At 42.4% G+C, this 21,408-nt stretch overlaps 1 protein-coding gene across 1 annotated transcript in view; it reads left to right on the plus strand.

Annotated features, from left to right (window-relative positions):
• The window catches only part of OPN5 (opsin 5), a 32,377-nt gene extending 11,217 nt beyond the window's left edge, over window positions 1-21,160 (plus strand). The window contains exons 4-6 of the mRNA XM_027523962.1: window positions 224-558; window positions 16,762-17,003; window positions 21,097-21,160. Of these exons, the coding sequence (XP_027379763.1) occupies window positions 224-558; window positions 16,762-17,003; window positions 21,097-21,160 (641 nt within the window). The remainder of the gene's footprint in view (window positions 1-223; window positions 559-16,761; window positions 17,004-21,096) is intronic.
• Window positions 21,161-21,408: the final 248 nt, after the last annotated feature.

A 21,408-nucleotide genomic window follows, 5' to 3' on the forward strand; every position in this document is an offset into this window, starting at 1 on the left:
ACCTTCCCTGTGAAAACACTTCCTGTTTTATTCTCTTGGAAAAAGAGCCCAAGCTCTGGAGCTCTCCTTCCCTCCACCCAACTCTCCCTCCGGCTTTGGTTACTGACCACGTCTCCCAGAATCCAATGGATCAACTCTTTGGATGTGGAATTTGACCTGTCGAAGGGAGGTGTCTGGGTGGAGGGCAGATTACATCCTGATAATGCTCTTCTTCCACCTCCAGGGATTTGGCTGAAAAGAAAGCACGCCTACATCTGCCTGGCGGTCATCTGGGCCTATGCTGCCTTCTGGACCACCATGCCCTTGGTAGGTCTAGGGGACTACGCACCTGAGCCCTTCGGAACTTCCTGCACCCTGGACTGGTGGCTGGCCCAGGCCTCAGTAGGGGGCCAGATTTTCATCCTGAACATCCTCTTCTTCTGCCTCTTGCTCCCAACGGCTGTGATCGTGTTCTCCTATGTGAAGATCATTGCCAAGGTTAAGTCCTCGTCCAAAGAAGTAGCTCATTTTGACAGTCGGATCCATAGCAGCCATGTGCTGGAAGTGAAATTGACCAAGGTAACTGCAGTCATAATTTATAGACATGTTCTGTAATCAGTTAAAACTTCCCAGGGTGAAGAACCTAGGGAATGTTGAAGACTGGGAGAACTTCAGCCCTCTGTTTATATCCTTCTGAACTTGGTTTTATTTATTTAAACCTTTATAGTATCCCTTCTGTCTCTATCTCAGTCTCATTTACACACACACACACACACACACACATTTAATATCTACCAAATTTATACAGTGGATCTACTGGGGGCTTATTTCCTCTATTGAATAGGATATTATTGATTTTTAAACATTATTTCACCAATAAGAATAATAACTTTTGTGACTCATAAAATGCCTCACAGTATTTAATGTTTCGTATGGACTTTGGTCTGGAGGAGGGCATGGCAACCCACTCCGGTATTCTTGCCTGGAGAATCCACCGACAGAGGAGCCTGGAGGGCTATATAGTCCATAGGATCACGAAGAGTCGGACATGACTGAAGTGACTGAGCAGGCAGGCACATATGGACTTTGATAGGTGTGATTATAGACAGTCCTTATTTATACAGTAAGAGCTTACTGTGTCTGCTTTCCTATGGGTTCTTCGTACAAGAGGAGTTTCTGCAGCATTGAGTGCCTTGGCAAATGCTAGTCTCAGAGTTGGAGGTCCTTCAAATATTAGTGTTGCTCAGTCGTGTCCAACTCTTTGGAACCCCACGGATGTAGCCCACAAGGCTCCTCTGGCCATGGAATTTCCCAGGCAAGAATGGGTAGCCATTCCCTTCTCCAGAGGATCTTCCCCACCCAGAGATCTAACCCAGGTCTCCTGCATTGCAGGTAGATTCTTTACTATCTGAGCCATCAGATATTGTGGTGCTCTGTAAAAGAGCAGACAATTTGAAAACAGACAAGAGTTTGGATTTTTTGTAAGGCTTGTGACCCAGAGGTAGATACTTTGAATCTTGTGTAACAGGAATAGTAACATCTGTCTCTCAGGGTTGTGGTGGGAATTCAAAGAAATAAGCCTATTATCCTGTCATCTGGTGTGTAGAAGATGGTAAAGAAACCACTGGTTGGTCGGTTTAGTCTCTAAGTTGTGTCCGACTCTTGTGATCTCATGGACTGTAGCCTGCCAGCTTCCTCTGTCCATGGGATTTTGCAGGCAAGAATACTGGAGTGGGTTGCCATGTCCTTCTCCAGGGCATCTTCCCGACCCAGGAACTGAATCCTTGTCTCCTGCATTGGCAGACACTTTGAGCCACCAGGGAAGACCAAAGAAACTGTAGTTCCTCTTTTCTTTCCTGACCTATAGGAATTCAAGTAAAGCCTAATGCAGTGGTTTGTACACTTTCATCACATCTCACCTTTATATTGAAAAGTATTTTTCAGCAATCTCAATATAAATGCCATGTTGCACCATCAAGTTGTTTTTTTTTCTGTTTCTTTTCTTTTTTAGTTTATTTTTTTATTAAAGGATAATTGTTTTACAGAATTTTGTTGTTTTCTGTCAAACCTCAACATGAATCAGCCATAGGTATACATACATCCCCTCCCTTTTGAACCTCCCTCCCATCTCCCGCCCCATCCCACCCCTCTGATACAGAGCCCCTGTTTGAGTTTCCTGAGCCATACAGCAAATTCCCGTTGGCTATCTATTTTACATATGGTAATGTAAGTTTCCATGTTACTCTTTGCATATATCTCACCCTCTCCCCACCCTCCCCATGTCCATAGTCTGTTCTCTATGTCTGTTTCTCCATTGCTGCCCTGTAAATAAATTCTTCAGTACCATTCTTCTAGATATATGCATTAGAGTATGATATTTATCTTTCTCTTTCTGACTCACTTCACTCTGTATAATGGGTTCTGGGTTCATTCACCTCATCAGAACTGACTCAAATGCGTTCTTTTTTATGGCTGAGTAATATTCCATTGTGTATATATACCACACCTTCTTTATCCATTCATCTGTTGAGGGATATCTAGCTTGCTTCCATGTTCTAGCTATTGTAAATAGTACTGCAGTGCACATTGGGATGCATGTGTCTTTTTCAATTTTGGTTTCCTCAGGGTTTATGCCTAGGAATAGGATTGCTGGGTCATATGGTGGTTTTATTCCTAGTTTTTTAAAGGAATCTCTATACTGTCCTCCACAGTGGCTATATCAGTTTACGCTGCCACCAACAGTGCAAGAGCGTTCCCTTTTCTCCACACCCTCTCCAGCATTTATTGTTTGTAGACTTTTTGATGATGGCCATTCTGACTGGTGTGAGGTGATATCTCATTGTAGTTTTGATTTGCATTTCTCTAATAATGAGCAAAATTTAGTTCTCTAATAATGAACTAAAAAGCCTCTTGATGAAAGTGAAAGAGGAGAGTGAAAAAGTTGGCTTAAAGCTTAACATTCAGAAAACGAAGATCATGGCATCTGGTCCCATCACTTCATGGCAAATAGATGGGGAAACAGTGGAAACAGTGTCAGACTTTATTTTTTGGGGCTCCAAAATCACTGTAGATGGTGATTGCAGCCATGAAATTAAAAGACACTTACTCCTTGGAAAGAAACTTATGACCAACCAAGATAGCATATTGAAAAGCAGAGACATTACTTTGCCAACAAAGGTCCGTCTAGTCAAGGCTATGGTTTTTCCTGTGGTCATGTATGGATGTGAGAGTTGGACTGTGAAGGAAGCTGAGTGCCAAAGAATTGATGCTTTTTGAACTGTGGTGTTGGAGCAGACTCTTGCGAGTCCCTTGGACTGCAAGGAGATCCAACCAGTCCATTCTAAAGGAGGTCAGTCCTGGGTGTTCTTTGGAAGGACTGATGCTAAAGCTGAAACTCCAATACTTTGGCCACCTCATGCGAAGAGTTGCTCCTTGGCAAAGACCCTGATACTGGGAGGGATTGGGGGCAGGTGGAGAAGGGGACGACAGAAGATGAGATGGCTGGATGGCATCACCAACTCGATGGACATGAGTTTGAGTGAACTCTAGGAGTTGGTGATGGACAGGGAGGCCTGGCGTGCTGCGATTCATGGGGTCACAAAGAGTCGGACGTGACTGAGCAACTGAACTGAACTGAATAATGAGCGATGTTGAGCATCTTTTCATGTGTTTGTTAGCCATCTGTATGTTTTCTTTGGAGAAATGTCTGTTTAGGTCTTTTTCCCACTTTTTGATTGGGTTGTTTGGTTTTCTGGTATTGAGTTGTACGAAAATGAAAAGAAAGTGAAGTCGCTCAGTCGTGTCTGACTCTTTGCCACCCCATGGACTGTAGCCCACTGGGCTCTTCCATCCATGGAATTTTCCAGGCAAGAGTACTAGAGCGGGTTGCCATTTCCTTCTCCACGGGATCTTTCTGACCCAGGGGTTGAACCCAAGTCTCCTGCATTTCAGGCAGATGCTTTACTGTCTAAGCCACCAGGGAGTTGTATGAGCTGCTTGTATAATTTGGAAATTAATCCTTTGTCAGTTGTTTCATTTGCTACTATTTCTCCCATTCTGAGGGTTGTCTTTTCACCAAGCGGTGTTTTTAATATTGGCACACTCTAGTTTCTATCTTATATTTGAAAGATAAAAATTGATGTAAGGACTTCCCTGTGGGTTCAGTTGTTAAGACTCCAAAGGTTCAAGTGTGGGGAATGTGGGTTGAATTCCTGGTTGGGGAACTAAGATCCCACATTCTTCATGGTGGGGTCAAAAAAAAAATCACTGAAGTTCTAATCCTTCTGGTATCCCAATCCATCATGTTGATTGATAACCATCTTCAAGTTTCCTTACAACCTACCCTGGAGACTGCTAGCCTCAGGAACCTGGAATAACACAGCTCCCTCCAGACCACAGGTAGCTTCCTATTAAGTCAAAACTTTTGTCTAAATAATAGTTTTCTTCCCCCATTTCAGAGTTCTTAGTGTCATGCAAGGACCTATTTGTTGCACAGTGTGAGCTAGAGTTTTTTCTTTTATTTTCTTTTTGGCCTCATTACATGGCTTGTGGGATCTTAGTTCCCCAACCAGGGATTGGACCACCAGTGAATTCTCTTGAGCTAGAGATTCTTGATGGTTCCAGTTGATCTCTACTCCCTAAACTCCACATTTGAGTAGGAGGCAGTCTGAGAGAAGTTTTCATCATTCTAAATCTATACTCATAACCTTAAAATAGAGCCAAAAGTAACCTAAAAATAGATGCTGGACAAAAATGCAGCATCAGGAATCATGATGTACTTCTAGCTTATAATCAGGTGTTAAGTAAGAAAAATATTTCCGTAAATGCAGGATCGTGAATTAAGATCCTCATTTCCCATTCTTCCTTTAGCTCCTGTCTGTGATGCCAAAAAAAAAAAAAAAAAAATTAATGCCAATAAATTAATCCAAGTTAAATGTGGATTTCATTTCATCCAAATCTTACTTGGTACCAAGTATTGTTCTAGGAGGGCTTCCCAGGTGGCACGAGTAGTAGTAGTAAAGAACCTGCCTGCCAATGCAGGAGACATAAGAGACACAGGTTTGATCCCTGGGTTGGGAAGAACCCCTGAAGGGGGGCATGGCAAGCTACTCCAGTATTCTTGCCTGGAGAATCCCATGGACAGAGGAGCCTGGCAGGCTACAGTTCATAGGGTTGCAAAGCATCAGACTTGACTTGAAGCAACTAGCATGCATACATTGTTCTAGAAACTGGGTGAATACAAAAGAGATAAAGTGTTTGTTTTCAATAGTTCGTGGAGGTATGCCCAGGGAACAAGATAATGTCTGTCACATGGGTGTCTGATCTCAGTTAACCTTGCAGCCCTGTGGTGTGGCATGTCATGAAGCTACTGAGATGTTACATGACATCCTCTCCTCTTTCCATCTCTCAGGGTTACTGGCTTTGAGACGTTTGGCTGCTCTTGAGCAGTGAGTCTGGATCCACCAACCCATAAGGTCCTTCTCCTGTTTCTCTGAGTCTGTTACTCATCAGCCTCTCTCCCGTTAGTTGAATTCCTCAGCTCAACCTACTAACAGTCAGTTTTTACCAACATTCTAGAATTTGGTTCTTTGTGTACTCTTGAGGGTAGGCAGCTCGTTAGAATTTCTGAAGCTCATTATGCATACACATGCAAGCACAGTGTACACTGTTTAATGCATTGTTTTTTGTATTTATTTTTATATAATTTTTTAAAATTTTATATTGGGGTATAATTGATTAACAATGTTGTGTTAGTTTCAGGTGTATAGCAAAATGACTCAGCTATACATCTATATGTATCTATTCTTTTTCAATTTTTTTTCCCCATTTAGTTTATTTCAGACTTTTGAGCAGAGTCCCCTGTTCTATACAGTAGGTCCTTGTTGGTTATCTGTTTTAAATATAGTGGTGTGCATATGTCAATCCCAAACTTGACGTATTGTTATCATTCTCCTTAACCTGCGCTAAGTAGACCAAATAGTCAGACTCACCAAGACCGGATTAACCAAAGTGATGCTAAATGAAAACTGTAGGCATGTATGTATATGATTTTATTTTATATGTAGTTTCTAACATGTATTCTAAATGATACTATATTATATATGATGTCCATATTATATATTGGGCTTCCATGGTGGCTCAGATGGTAAAGAATCTGCCTGCAACGTGGGAGACCTGGGTTTAATCCCTGGATCGAGAAGATTCCCTGGAGAAGGGGATGGCAACCCACTCCTCCAGTATTCTTTCCTAGAGAATTCCATGGACAGGGGAGCTTGGCAGGCTACAGTCCATGGGGTTGCAAAGAGTCGGACACGACTGACACTTAACACATGTAATATTATGTATTACATCTATAGTTCATTTGTGTATATAATGTCTGTATCAATATAATCTAAAAATACATCACTAATTATTCTCATTTGTGCAAAAATATTGTCACAGTTGAACCCATATTGAAAAATAAACACATCTTTCTACTGTGGCACCTTCTCTACTAAATTTAAGCTGTTTTAAAATACTATTTAATTTTTATCCTGTTTTTTTTTTTTTTTTTGTACCGAGTAAAAATAAGTAGAAAAACCTTCACTGGACCTTTTCATAATTTTAGAAACCTTGTCCTCATTCAACTACCTCTTGGGATCAGGGGTTTGCTTGTTCGCTTGGCGCTCTCTGATCTCCAGAATGGCTTGGTCTAAAAGCTTATTACTTAAAGGCCACTTCACTGCATTATGGGATCAAAATCATTCATTTTTGATGTCCTCTAATTATTTCTAGGTGGGTAATTATCTAGGCCTACATTTTGCCAGTCTGATCTCATCAGCTTAAATATGGATGTTCTAGCTATAAACTTTTCTCCATATTATAATTTCCTTCTGATTAATTAAAAAATGGTTTTGCCAGACTTTTATAGCAGGATGAAATTTCACAGATTACCAAAATTGCAAAGGTGTGCAAAGTGAAAAACAAAAAACAAAGAAACGAACAAAACAAAACAAAACAAAACACCTCTTTGTATTCCTACGACACAGTACCATCTCATTTTTATGCCTGCCTTTGACCTTGTAAAACAAACAACATTACAGGATCAGGATAAATTCAGTTGAATCAGGTTTTCCGCCTCTTCCTAGACTCTACGTAAGTTCCAGAGAGGTCTCTGTGACTCTGTAGGACCCGTGGGTGGGGCTCTTGGTTTGGTTGTTGTCAATTTATTGACCCTGGCTCCTTCTGGCCTCAGGCATCCATTGTCATAGGTCACTTTGCATCCTATCTCTTTCAACTGTTAAGGGCTCTTTGGGCGCATTAGAAATTTGAGCTACTTCCCCATCTTTCCGTGGCAACCCACAGAGTGGATTTTGGGAGCTTGGCTGGCACCTTAGGAAGTGAGGCATGAGCTTTCTGCTCTTGCAAATGTATTGAGAGTCTATTGCTCCTCCCTGTGCTTAGTTTAGTGGAGTATTTTCAGGACAGCTTCTCAAGGTCAGTTACTAGCTCCTCTGAGGTTCTCCCTTGCTAAGAGCTACAGGCCCTTGACTCACTGTGGGCTTGGAAAACTGGCTCCTAAATCCATGTACATCCCTTTGACATGTCCACACAGTAAGTATGCTTAATGCCTCTAGTCTTACACGTCTCTGATAGTAAATACTCAAAGTCATTTTTGTCACACTCGAAACCCTTTTCTCTCAACTGTTTCCTTTCTTGTAAGTTTCAAATTTCTATTTTGAAATTCAGAGGCTGAGAAGTGAATGTTTTACTTCTTTGGGCATTTCTGCTTGTAAAAACCTTTCTGCTGTTGCAGTGAACACTTGTGCTGCTGCTTTAACAAAGGGGATGGTAGGGTAACAGGAAGGAAATAAGAGAAGTTTTGATGAATTTTTCTGTATATTACTATGCTGTGTATATTGGTACCTCATATTTATTCACTTGACACACACTGAGGGCTTTCCCAGTGGCTCAGTGGTAAAGATTCCTCTTGCCAACGCAGAAGATGTGGGTTCGATCCCTGGGTTGGGAAGATCCCCTGGAGGACAAAATGGCAACCCACTTCAGTATTCTTGTCTGGAAAATCTCACGGACAGAGGAGCCTGGCAGGCTACAGTCCATAGCGTCACAAAGAGTTGGACACAATTAAGTGACTGAGCATGTACACAATACACAGATTATCCACAATATCCCAGGCCTATAGTTAATATCTAAATCCTGTGGACACCTGGATGTCTCTTAATGTCTCTTATTTCTAGCAGAAAACCTTTCTGATCCCTCCTGGCTTGTTGAAGTCCCTCTGCTGTGGCCCATCAGAGCACTTGGCATATCCACTTTTGTTTGCTTTTGTTTTGGTGACTCTCTGTGGCCTGTGGAACTTTCCCTACCATGGATTGAACCCACGGCCCCTGCACTGGGAGCTCAGTCTTAACCTCTGGACCATGAGGGAAGTCGCACGTTCCCTTTTTTGAATGACACAGCTTTGTGGCTCTTTTTTACAAGACAGTAGCTGGATGAGGGCAAGTGCTATTTGCTCTAGTTCTCCAGTGCTTGGCGTCTGTGAGATGCTTAATCAGGATTGCTGGGATGACAAATAATTGAATACTCTGTGTTAACATAATTACCTTGATCAATGTTAACTGTTCTCTTGACCCCTGGCTTGAGGGCCTCTGTCCCTTTTATGCCCAAGGAGGTATTTTGTTTTGCTTTGTTTTTTTTTTTTTCACATTGACTGTGAAGACTTTTTAAGATAACTTTGTTTTTTTTTGGCTGTGCCAGGTGGCATATGGGATCTTAGTTCCCTGACCAAGGATTGAACCCATGCCCCCTGCATTGGGAGCAAGAAGTCTTAACCACTGGACCACTTCAGGAGTCCCTGAAGTCTTTTTAAAACTCAAAAACCTCTGCTTCCTTCAAAGGCTTCTCTTCAGTATTGCTCATTGAATGTTATTTATTACTGAGGGTGCAGAGTCAGAGGACCCCCATGTGGACTCTGAGGGCAGTTGGTGGGAAAGCTGAATTGTATTTCTTTTTAAAACTAATTAATGAATTCCTTTTCTCTGGTTCTTCTTACTTGTTCTTAGCTTAAATGTTTTTTCCCATAGAAGCAGTCTCTGAGTTGAATTCAAGTTCTCCTGTATAAATGTTTCATTGTTGCTTGTACAAATGTACAAATCCTATTAGAATTTGCCACAATTTAAAAGTAATTTGCAATTGCATACCTATTTTGTGACTGTTTAGTCAATGTCTGTCTTTGCTACTAGTCAATAAGGCCCATGAGGGTAACAGTCATGTCTTTTGGTTCATTTTGTGCCCCTAGGACTTAATACCATGCCTCAAGAGAATGGATGTGTGGACATGGTTGGAACAGGGAATGAGGGGTGAACTGGGAGACTGGGATTGACATATATACACTCTCATGTGTAAAACAGATGCTCTTGGGAGCCTACTATACAGTACAGGGAGCTCAGCTCAGTGCTGGGCAAGTGGGCGATGCTGCCCACGGAGCCCAGCTGGGGAACTTGGTGCCACCCTCAGGTCCCCTGTGTGTCCTCCCTGCCACTGTGCCGTGGCCTCCCAAATGAGGCAGGCTCCTGGCCCCAGATGTCAGAGTGGCAGCCGTGTGCAGCTTGAACCCTGAGAGCCGATGCACAGTATCAGTAACTAGATGCACAGTATCAGTAACTAGATACACAGTATCAGTAACGAGCTGCGCAGTATCAGTGACCAGATCAGGGCTGGGTCAGATGACATTGTCCAGGTAAACAGAATTCCTGCTGGGACCCCTGTGTTTGGTGGCCCCGTGTGTGCATTGGTGGGGGTGGAGGGGGTGGGCTGGGTGTTGCAAGGTAGCTTCTGGGTGCGCGATTCTGGGGTTTGGGTGAGAGGACCGAGAGAATGATGTCTGTGGAGACAGGAAGGCAGAAGGGTGATGGGGGCCCAGTGGAGGCTGGAGCCCAGAGCTTCTGCTCCGTGAAATTCCAGGCTGTCCTCAGGCCTCCCTGACCTGCCCAGGGAGCTGTTTCCTCCTAGTGGGATCTGGGCTCCTTTGTCCCTGAAATCCCACGAGGAGGTTCTAGGAGGCAGCTTTTGGGGGACTCTGTTGAGTGACAGCCAAGAAAGACAAAAAGGATTGCTATGGAAATAGCTAGCGTGGTTGGGTGGTTTAAAAGTCTGCAGAAATAGCTTTCAATTGCTAATATCTCTGGGCCTTCGGACTGTGCATGCGTTGCCCTCTGAGTAGCAGTAACCCCGCCTCGGAGGCCTCGGTTCATCTAGAGTGAATAGTGAGGTCTCCCTTGTTTGGTTGAACTAGGTGTTTAGAAATCTGTATGTTCTGTTCTGTAAGCCAGCCACTGCCTCGTCAGGGAATATTATGTTCAGTTTTAGACTCAGAGCCCCAAACACAGATGCGCAGGGTGACATGACCTAATTTACATCCGCCGCTTCTGGTCACAGCTTTCGCTTGTTTATGGAGTAGTGGTATTTCAAGATTTGAGAAAACGGCAATTGGGAAGTGAAGAATCCTGCTCTTTCTTCTACATTTTTTAAAAAAAGTATGAATTAATATTTTCTAGTTGGAGTGCGACCAGGGCTAACAAATAACAGAGGTATCGGGGCTCTCAGAAAGAAATTTTTTTTATCAGTGTATGAAGGTGGGCCTGAGACAGTTGGCCTTTGTCATCATTCTGCTGATGAAATAGAAGGAAAGAGGAAACTCAAATTAGACGTGTTTGGAGTGGTCAAGTTACTTAATTTCTTAAAGGTGATGTGAAAGCGAAATATTACTACCCCGCTTTTGTATAGATGAGGGAATAGAGCGCCAAGGAAGGTAGGTCACCATTTTCCAGCTCCCTCTGTGCCATCTCTCAATGGCAGGCTGCCCACATGTGGAGGACTGTAGCCTCACAACTGGCATTTATCACTGCAATGCTATCTTTTAATATCATTTTCCCCTCTGGTTGGGAACAAATCCATATATTTGCTGGCTAGACCCAAAAGAGAAAAACCAGATCTGATCCTGCCTGTGCTCCCGCCAACTGTAGGCTTTCTGTTGGCAGGTGGCACCCTTTCCCTGCCCTGTCTTTAAACGCACAGATGTGGTGATTTCTCTTCTTGGGACCTGATCTCATCCCAGCCACTGAAATTTCTTTGTCTAGCTGGTTCCGGAATGTGATTCAGCCTCGTTCATGGTGGGGAATTTATGCCATCTCGTTGGCCCTGACTCTAAGCCTACACTCCCACATCAAGTCATCTCCTTATCTCTTTTGTTATCCAAGGTAGCATGCAGCTTCAAGTATTGGCTGAAGTCTTATTTATATCTGGGCAAAGGAGCCTGGTGGAAGGAACTAAGGTGGCAGGGCTTGAGAGTCAGGGATTCCCTCACAGTGCTCGGTGGAGATGAATGGGGACTGGAATCCAAACCTCTGAGCACTTCCATGTCAGAGTGTGTGTGTGTGTGTGTGTGTGTGTGCGCGCTCAGTCACTCAGTCGTGTCTGACTCTTTGCAACCCTATGCACTGTATCTCTCCAGTCTCCTCTGTCCATGGAATTTTCTAGGCAAAAATACTGGGAGTGGGTTGCCATTTCCTCCTCTAGGGGATCTTCCTGGCCCAGGGCTTGAACCTGAGTCTCCTGTGTCTCCTGCATTGGCAGGCAGATTCTTTACCCCTGTGCCACTTGGGAAACCCACCTCCATGTCAGACTCTCCCACTATTCCACGCTGCCTCCACACACAGACAGGACAGAGGACTTTCCTTCTTGGAAAACTCCTCTGCTGTAATGTCTCAGATACACTGGTGTCAGAGGTAGAGCCTTATAAAGCTTTTTCATCCCTATTTTATTCTTGCTTTAACTGGTTAATTCACTGGAATTGATCCATGGTGGGCAGTTTTGCTTGTGTGGCACTTAATACCAGCTTGAACCATAGCTGTAACATACCGGTATATTTCTTGGTCCTCTGCAGCAAGATATATTTAAAATCAACTGGGTTGCAGATGTGTGATTCTTTTGTAGAAGCTAAACACATATTCTGTGAATTTCCTCCCACAAAAACGGTCTAATTTAAGAATTTGAAGTTTTACTCCTCTCTCAGTGAACCAAAAGACAGTGATAAAAATGAAGCAATTAAAAAATAAACAACTTAGAAGAGATTGATGGTACAGGTGCCTATATTAGAACTGGTTTACAGATATTTGGGAGAGAAATTTTGGAAAATAGAAATGAAGACACATTTAGAAATGTGAAAAGTAAAGAGCAGACTGGTGGGAAGATTAAATGTGCTCCAAGTTAAGTAGAAAGTTTTGGGGAGGAACTCCCCTGGCAGTCTAGTGGTTAAGACTTCGCCTTTCAATTCATGGGGTGCGGGTTTGATCCCTGTTTGGGGAGCTCAGATCCCACATGCCACACAGTCAGAAAGCCGAAACATTAAACAGAAGCAATATTGTAACAAATTAAACAAAGACAAAAAAATTTCTGGGAAAACTGTCACATGAAAGTTTTGCAAATTTTTGTAGTCTCTCCTAAAGTAACTTTAACATTTAATATTTCAATGTTTAACATTTTGTGGAGTATATTTTGACATGAGAAGGTTATAGAAAATGATTGTGCCTCGTGTTCACTGCATGTTCACTTCAAAAACATAAGTAACATTATGCAGTACTTTAAGATCTAAGTTTTTTCCCCTCTTTCTACTTCAAAACTTGATTTCTAGTCATTCAATTTAAAGTATTTAGCTTTATTCAAATCTCAGGAAAACCACATGGGTTCATTTGCTATGTATTTAAAAGCTTTGGTATATTTTAATTCTCTTCTCTCTTTTAAAAAGGATAACAAAATGCAAATGTCTTAAGTCTTTACTGTTCTCCATTGCACATGCCCATAAAAACAGGAAATATGTAAAATGTAGAAAATATTATGGACTAAGAGCTAGTCTATTTTTTGTCAATGCCTTTGGCAGCAACACAGAAAACAGCTTTTGAGATACTGTGAAACCATCTTATGACTCACCAAAGGAAAAAGGATGGAGCTATGTTAAGTTTCCAGACATCTGCGAAAGCAAGCTTTATTTATATTGTTATTGTTTATTTGGGGATTTAGGAGAAAAAAAAAAAGACCCTCACTGTGAGCTTTGAGGCATCCAGTCCATTTACAAAAAAAGTCACACAGACCAAACCAAATACCATCTCTCCTGGGTAAGCTTCTGTAGAAGGATGGGAAAGCAAGCAAGCTGGAGAGTTGCACGTGTGCTTTAGGTCTCCTTGATAACTGCTGAGCACAGGTGAGAATTTTGGTCCAGGACCCTAACTCGGGGCTTCAGGATGTCCACGAGGTCTGCTCTCATTTGATTCATCTGCTTGGGATTTCGATTGTCACAGCAAAATGGATATTGCTGAGGTTTTTCTCTGCTGCTGTTAATATTTAGAGATGAGCCTGAACTTTTTGGGTAGAACTTTAGAACCTGAGACTTACTGGTGGATTTCTCATGCTTCCTCCTTGAGACACCTGACAAATATGGGGTTCCCAGGGCAAGCGCACCCTACTGACAGGCTGTTCCACAGGTCAAGAAGACTGAGGGGTACAGACCATTTCCTGCATACAATAGCTCAGGTCTGCAAAAGCATATTGAAATACACATGTGCAGAGATGACTTTGTTATAAGGAAAACTTTTCCAGTTGAATTTCAGAAACAAAAAAGCATGCACAAATATTGCGGCTTTAACTATCAAGAAAACATTTGGTATCTCATTCCTCATCCTTGATCCTCCACACCAGCTTGTTGTGACTTTATTGATGGGAACTGTTATTTTACTTCTTTTAAAAAGTATTTATTTATTTAACTGCATCAGGTCCTCGTGGTGGCTTGCAGTCTCTTCGTTCCTGTGCATAGGCGTCTCTCTAGTTGTGGTGCAAGGGCTTAGTTGCCCTGTGGCATCTGGGCTCTTAGTTCCCTCATGAGGGATTGAACCCACATCCCCTGCATTGGAAGGCAGATTCTTAACCACTGGACCACCAGGGAAGTCCCTATTTTACTTCTTAAATGAGGGTCTGGGGGCTGAAAGAGGAAGCGGTTCAGTTCAGTTCAGTTCAGTTGCTCAGTCGTGTCCGACTCTTTGCGACTCCATGAATCGCAGCACGCCAGGCCTCCCTGTCCATCACCAACTCCTGGAGTTCACCCACACTCATGTCCATCGAGTCAGTGATGCCATCCAGCCATCTCGTCCTCTGTCGTCCCCTTCTCCTCCTGCCCCCAATCCCTCCCAGCATCAGTCTTTTCCAATGAGTCAACTCTTCGCATGAGATGGCCAAAGTACTGGAGTTTCAGCTTTAGCATCATTTCTTCCAAAGAAATCCCAGGGCTGATCTCCTTCAGAATGGACTGGTTGGATCTCCTTGCAGTCCAAGGGACTCTCAAGAGTCTTCTCCAACACCACAGTTCAAAAGCATCAATTCTTCAGCACTCAGCCTTCTTCACAGTCCAACTCTCACATCCATACATGGCCACTGGAAAAACCATAGCCTCGACTAGACGGACCTTTGTTGGCAAAGTAATGTCTCTGCTTTTGAATATGTTATCTAGGTTGGTCAGAACTTTCCTTCCAAGGAGTAAGCATCTTTTAATTTCATGGCTGCAGTCACCTGACCTCAAATAGCTCCATCCTCTCATCCTCCCAGGGCTGTAGGGAGCTCAAAGATATAAGGAAGGCTGACTTTTCCTAAAACTGCCTTATGAAATCCCAAGGTGGATCTGATTATGCTGTTTATAGTCAAAAGTCCAACCTTGTTCCTATGACTGTAGCCAGGAGCCCGCAGTCCATTGGTTAGACCAGGCTCATGTAATTCCTATGACACAAACTCCATAAAAGACTGTACAAGGCAGAAGGGATGTTGGCAGTGCTAATCAAAAGTACAAGGGAAACAGGAAAATAAATACAAGTGAACAACACCAGATCTTCATCACACAGAGGGCATGTTTGAGTATATTTCATTATCCATTTTACAGAAAGAATAGTCTAGTAGATAACAGTTTAAGGAAGCTTTGAAGTTAGGTCACCTCTCACCTAGGGCCTGAAATAGCTCTAGATTAAAATAAAACCCAAGGCTTGGACTTCCTTTTCAAGTCTAAAGAACTCTCATTAAGATCCCTCTTGTTTCTTGTTTAGCTTATTGCCTTAACAAACCTGCTCAGAATGGAAATTCTAGGTGAGGAGGGATTGTATCTGCTTTGTTCATTGTTATCCTCAACACAAACATGCAGGAGATGCTCAGTCATGCTTGTTGGCTGAATGAATAAACAATGACCTTTCTGCTTCCTATGTTTTCCAGCCGCATTTTCTTTTATGGGTTAATCTTCCTAAACACGCCTCTCATATGTCTCCTGCCCAAAATCCTACTAATGTTTTCAGACGCATGGAATTCAGTGCAAGCTCAGTAGTAGGTTATACAGACCCCTGAGGGCGGGGATGTTATCTTTCTTTCCAGTCTGATCTCCCGTTGTGTTTTCTCATACACCAAAGCAAATAGCTCACTAGGTCCTGTACAAACCTCACACATGCCCGTCTTTGCCTTTGCTTGTGCTGGCCTCATGTTTCTTTATTTCCACTTGCCAATGTGTAGGTTGTATCCCAGCTTCCTCCTGAGACTGTTTCTTACTTTTCTCTGTAGCATGTAATTTTGTCCTCCTTCAAGCTGGCACTTAAACCATATTCAGCTTTGTTGAGCCGTTGTTTGTGTTTTAGAGAAGGGGTCCTTAACTTCCGGGATCTAACGTCTGATGATCTGAGGTGGTGCTGTTGTAATAGTAATAGAAATAAAGTGCACAGTGAATGTAAGTGTGCTCGAATCGTCCCGAGACTATTCCCCTCACCGGTCCCTGGAAAGATAATCTTCCATGAAACTGGTCCCTGGTGCCAAAAAGGTTGGGGACTGCCGTAGAGGGATGGAGCAAAGGTGCAAAAGCCTGCTGGTGTCCCCATAGAACCTACACAGTATCTCACACAAATACTTGCTAAAAAGATTTGTTGGATTCAAGTGGGATAACCTATAGGGTCAGACTACATTCTTAAAGAGACTGAATTGGAGGTAGTGAGGAGCTAGTCAGGGTGGGTTAAACCTTATCTCTAACTATTCTTTGATCTAAAAGTTAAGAGGTTCCTAAAGGTAAATATAATTTGGTGAAAGAGAAAAATACTTGCTGGAAAAGTCTCACTTCATACAACTGTGTCACTTTGGTTTGAACTCACTGACTCTCTTTTCCTCTGTAGCAAGTGGATTTCTACTACCTGAGCCTCAGACTTGAGAAAAACTTGAGCCGAAGGAAATTACATTTCATAGAAATCTCTGAAGAAGATTCCTATTAGAATTTCAAACAAAGGCAGAGTTTCTAAGTTTCCCGAGGCAAATGTGGGTGATTTAAAATTTCATCAAGGTGAACATATTCTTCATCTAGTTTCCAAGTGAACGTGGGTTGAGAAGTCTGGAAATTTCAGGTGCACAGATGTCTTTTTAGCATGCTTTTCCTGCTCCATGTGGGCACATTCTGACAGCTTTTATAGGGTCAAACATTGGGTCTTTTGGGTACGTTCAAATTCTGGAGTGGAGAATGCAGTGAATAGGGTAACAATAGTCATTACTTTTTCTGGCTGAATATCTCAGAAATCCATATGATATGATTCCCACTGGCAAGATAAACGAAAAGATGATAGACAGACTTCCTTAGGTGTGAATAGGCTACCTGCTCCTCCCCACCCCCCATCATTTCCACCAGATGTCTCGATTTTGTTCTCTGTCGCTTTCCCTCACCAGGTGGCGATGTTGATTTGCGCTGGCTTCCTGATTGCCTGGATTCCTTATGCAGTGGTCTCCGTGTGGTCAGCTTTTGGACGGCCAGACTCCATCCCCATACAACTCTCTGTGGTGCCAACCCTCCTGGCAAAATCAGCAGCAATGTACAACCCCATCATTTACCAGGTCATCGATTACAAATTTGCCTGTTGCCAAACTGGTGGTTTGAAGGCCACCAAGAAGAAATCTTTGGAAGACTTCAGGTAAAATTTCAGAAGCTGGAAATGAATGACACCCTCTTTGTTTCAGAATTCCGTGGGGTTCAAGCCACCAGGACATGCTGCCTTCTTAGGGTTAGAGCTCATCACTTAGGATGAATGTGAGGAGGACTTTATTTTCTGTTCACCAAAATTCCTAAAATCAAGTAATCAGATATGGAGGAGTTGGACAACAGGAGTAGAGGGTGAGAGCAGTGATTCGGTTTTTTATTGTGGAGCAGCTAAGATACGGAGCTATGCCCATTTGAGCATCCATCATCTTCCTTATGTGGAACCAGATTCAGTTCACTCCAAGAGTACTGTGCCACATGTCATTGATCCCAAATTAACTTTTCACAACATAAAGGAGTGTCTTGTTTGGGATATTTCTTCTGTTAACTAAGATGTATGATTTGGACAGGCAAAGGAAGGGGAGATGACATTTTTAACCTCTGCCAGTTTCTTTATTTTCACAAAAACCCCATATGATTCCTTCTCTTTGTCAGATGAGGACACAGAGGTTTTAGGAAGGCGAAGGTCTATTGGGCTTCAAAAGTCAAGCATGTTGATTCTTGCTTAAACTACATCTGTAGTCATACCTGGGCTTGCCTGGTGGCTCAGATGGTAAAGAATCTGCTTGCAATGCAGGAGACACAGGAGATGCAGGTGTGATCTCTGGGTTGAAAAGATCCCCTGCAGCAGAGAATGGCAACCCACTCCAATATTCTTGCCTGGAGAATCCCATGGACAGAGGAGCCTAGTGGGCAACAGTCTATGGGGTCACAAAAAGTCAACTGAGTGACTAACACACACACACATGGTTATATGTATATCTACTGATACTTGCTTTAAACTGATATTCACTCAAGTTCAAACACGTTCTGAAAGATCTACATTTTTAATGTTAACTCTTATTATTAATACTATTTTATGCTATGACTACTGTGTTGCTTTTAATTATCCCACTTTCTGAAAGGATCCTTAAGTCACAGTATAATTTTTAAAAAATTAAACAAGAAAAAAATCTACATTTTTGTACTCCTTTCTCCTACATTTTGTGATTTTGATGTCCTGGTTTACATCTTCTGCTACACAACGGACCAGTGAGTTTGGGGATCCAACATCATTTTTCCTAAAGGCTGGAAAGGCTCAGACTGAGTCAGCAGTGAGTTGGTCATCTTCTATATTCAATCAGGGATAGTCTTCTTCGAATGTGGGACAGGCCCCAAATTCAAGGTCTGAGGTGAGGAATGTTGAGAAGGCCCCTTAATTCTTACTCATTTGAGGTCCAGATAGGTTTCATTTTCCTTGAGTGAGTATGGAACAGCGGAAAAAGGTGGGACTAATGAGAAGATGTGGGTTTTGACCCTGATCTTTCACTGTGCTTGAACAAGGGACAAATGTTTTGACCCAGAATTGCCTTAGCACGTAGGTACAACATCAAATAAAATAGATTTAAAAGGCACAAAACAATAGGCAGTGTGGTCAGTGCTGCTGTGGTCTAAGGGAAGGACTACACAACCTGGAGGTAGGAGACCACGGTCTAAGAAGGATTTTGCTATTTATAGGGCTTCCTTTTTGGCTCGGTGGTAAAGACTCCACCTGCAATGCAGGAGATGCAGGTTCAATCCCTGGGTCGGGAAGATCCCCTGGAAAAGGAAATGGCAACTCACTCCAGGATTCTTGCCTGGGAAATCCCAAACAACAACTATATCTTTGGGAAAATGAACTACTCAGAGTCTAGGATTGGGAGGACCTAGGATTTCATCTTTCAAGTTTAGTAATTACAGAAAATGCCCATGTAAAAAGAGCTAGGTGGGGTTAGTGTTCTTTTTTTTTCCACATTGCTGGTCTCTGTTGAACTGAACGAAATGAACTGAAAGTCACTCAGTTGTGTCTGACTCTTTACGACCCCATGGACTATACAGTCCATGAAATTCTCTGGAATCCTGGAGTGGGTAGCCTCTCTCTTCTCCAGGGGATCTTCCTAACCCAAGTTTCCCACATTGCAGGCAGATTCTTTACCGGTTGAGCCATGAGGGAAGCCTGAATTTAAACGCTAAAATGCATCTACTTTGGATGTAATGTCACTTTGCCCTCATCAGCTATTAATACTATTATGAATGCAGATGGAGGGAATAGTTTTAATAGAGCAGTTGTGGGAGAAATTAGTGAGGCACTTTTTCTTCTGAAGGAGATGGGAATTTGACAGGCATGGCTGAAGGCAAATTTCACGTGCCTCGTAATTTTGCTTCAGACTGACTCTGTGTTCTGTATATTTGCTCACAAGTGTAGCACATAAATATTCAACACCCCAAAATAAAAGGAGAAAAAAACTTATGTGGAAGAAAGTAACTAAGGGCCACAAACCTTTGGAAAAATCAGCCAGGCAAGAGAGAACTCCATTCACCTGCTCCTATTAGCCATTTATAGGAAATATAGAGGAAGACAAGGATTCCTTCCTTACTCCAGAATTTCAGCTTTTGGTGGAAAAATCAGTTACTGGTGATAAAACAGGGTGGAGCCTTGGATTCTAGAGGTTGGAGCAGCATCAGGGAAGAAATGCTGAAGAGGTGTGATGAGTTTCAGATTCTAGAAAGATCTATTTTGGGGGAGAGCTAGAAGATGGAGAAGTGGCCACTAGAATTTTCTTTTTAGCTTTCCAAAGAAGACACACAAAAGGAGTCTTTATTTGTCTTTGTTTTTATTAAGAAGCTAAGAAAATAGGTAATGTGGAGGACTATAGAGTAAGGTGTCATGATGGGAAACCAGTCCAGAGTGGTTCATGTACTACCAGAATAATTCAACTGAATTAAACTGAATTTATTTTATCCTTGGTCTTTCATTTTCTGAGCTCCAAAATGTATTTACTCCTACTGGGAGATCCTCTTGGGAAATATTTTGAATTCAAATAAAAGAGCTAATGTGTTAAATATGAGATTGTAGAAATAAATTTTGAGTAATTGCAATGGTTCATTAAATGTTAACTCATTTCTCCCCCCTCTGAATTGAGGTTTCCTGAGATTTCAGTAGCAGCTGATGAACTGAAGGGGAAAATGTGCCCAAGAGCCCCTTTTGAAGTGTCATTATTCACTGCACTGTATTATCCATAATGCTTCCCTGGTGGCTCAGATGGTAAAGCATCTGTCTGCAGGGCAGGAGACCTGGGTTCGATCCCTGGGTTGGGAAGGTCCCCTAGAAGGAAATGGCAGCCCACTCCAGTACTCTTGCTTGGAAAATCCCATGGATGGAGGAGCCTGGTAGGCTACAGTCCATGGGGTACATTATCCATAATAGTCTCCCATATTTTGTAAGCAGGGGTTCTGTACCTTGGCTGTGTATTAGAGATACCAGGGAAATTTGCAGGAATACTGCTGCCTGGACCCATCTGCAGAAATTTGGATTTAATTGTTCTGGATTGGGTCCAAGTGTCAGTTGTTAGGTTGGTTATTTCCACTAGATGATTCACACACACAGCCATGACTGAAAGTCAGTGAACCAGAGTCTGGGGAAGGAAGACATTGCCACTGCAGCTCAGGAAGTCATAGGCCTTCCGCCTCACCTAAGGCCCAGTGAGTCCACTTATCACCAGTAACAGGTGACCCAAACTTCAGATGCAAGGCCAATTGTAGATGGAATAGGCATGTTCAGAAGACTCTGGGGGTGCATAGTGAAGGACCCAGGTATTCTACATCCCTAATATCTTAGTAAAGATAAAGAACAAAGCCCCAAACTCTGGCACTGCTTGTAATCAAGCCTCCCCTGACCACCTTAGCTGGGTGAGTCCCTGGGCCCAACTGAGTGGTAGGTTGTGTGCAGTGAATTTTGTCCTAGAGGACGGGAAACTCACTAGGGCACAGGAAATGTGCTCTAAGCAAGTGGCTTGCTTTTGGAAAGCTCTGCTCAAGGAATTTCTTGACTTTGAATATTCTAAATTGATTACTATTTCCCATCTCTTTGAAATTCAAGTTTTGTACAAGTAATCTTCATGGTACTCAAGTTTGACATCATCATATTTATGTGCATATAACTGTGTGTATATATACAAATATGTGTGTGTGTTATATATTAAATTGCATTTTTCTTCTCCTGTGTCCAGGCTGCACACTGTAACCACAGTCAGGAAGTCTTCTGCTGTGCTGGAAATCCATCAAGAGGTATGAAGATGGACACAGCATTACTCATGGACATGATGATTCACTTACTTGCCTCTTCACTGCACTTAATGTTTGATTGTGACCACACTTTTCTCTTGATATTATATTTTTATATTTTGTACACTTTTCCTTTTTTTTTTCCTTGCTAGGAGTTGTTGAGAAATCCAATGGCCAAATGGAAACTAGATGATAAGTTACTACTTTAAGGAATATTACTAGGATGAGCCTCCCTTTTTGTTTTTAAATTCTATTTT

The sequence above is a fragment of the Bos indicus x Bos taurus genome, chromosome 23 (genome assembly GCF_003369695.1).
Source record: "Bos indicus x Bos taurus breed Angus x Brahman F1 hybrid chromosome 23, Bos_hybrid_MaternalHap_v2.0, whole genome shotgun sequence".
NCBI classification, from domain to species: Eukaryota; Metazoa; Chordata; class Mammalia; order Artiodactyla; family Bovidae; genus Bos; species Bos indicus x Bos taurus.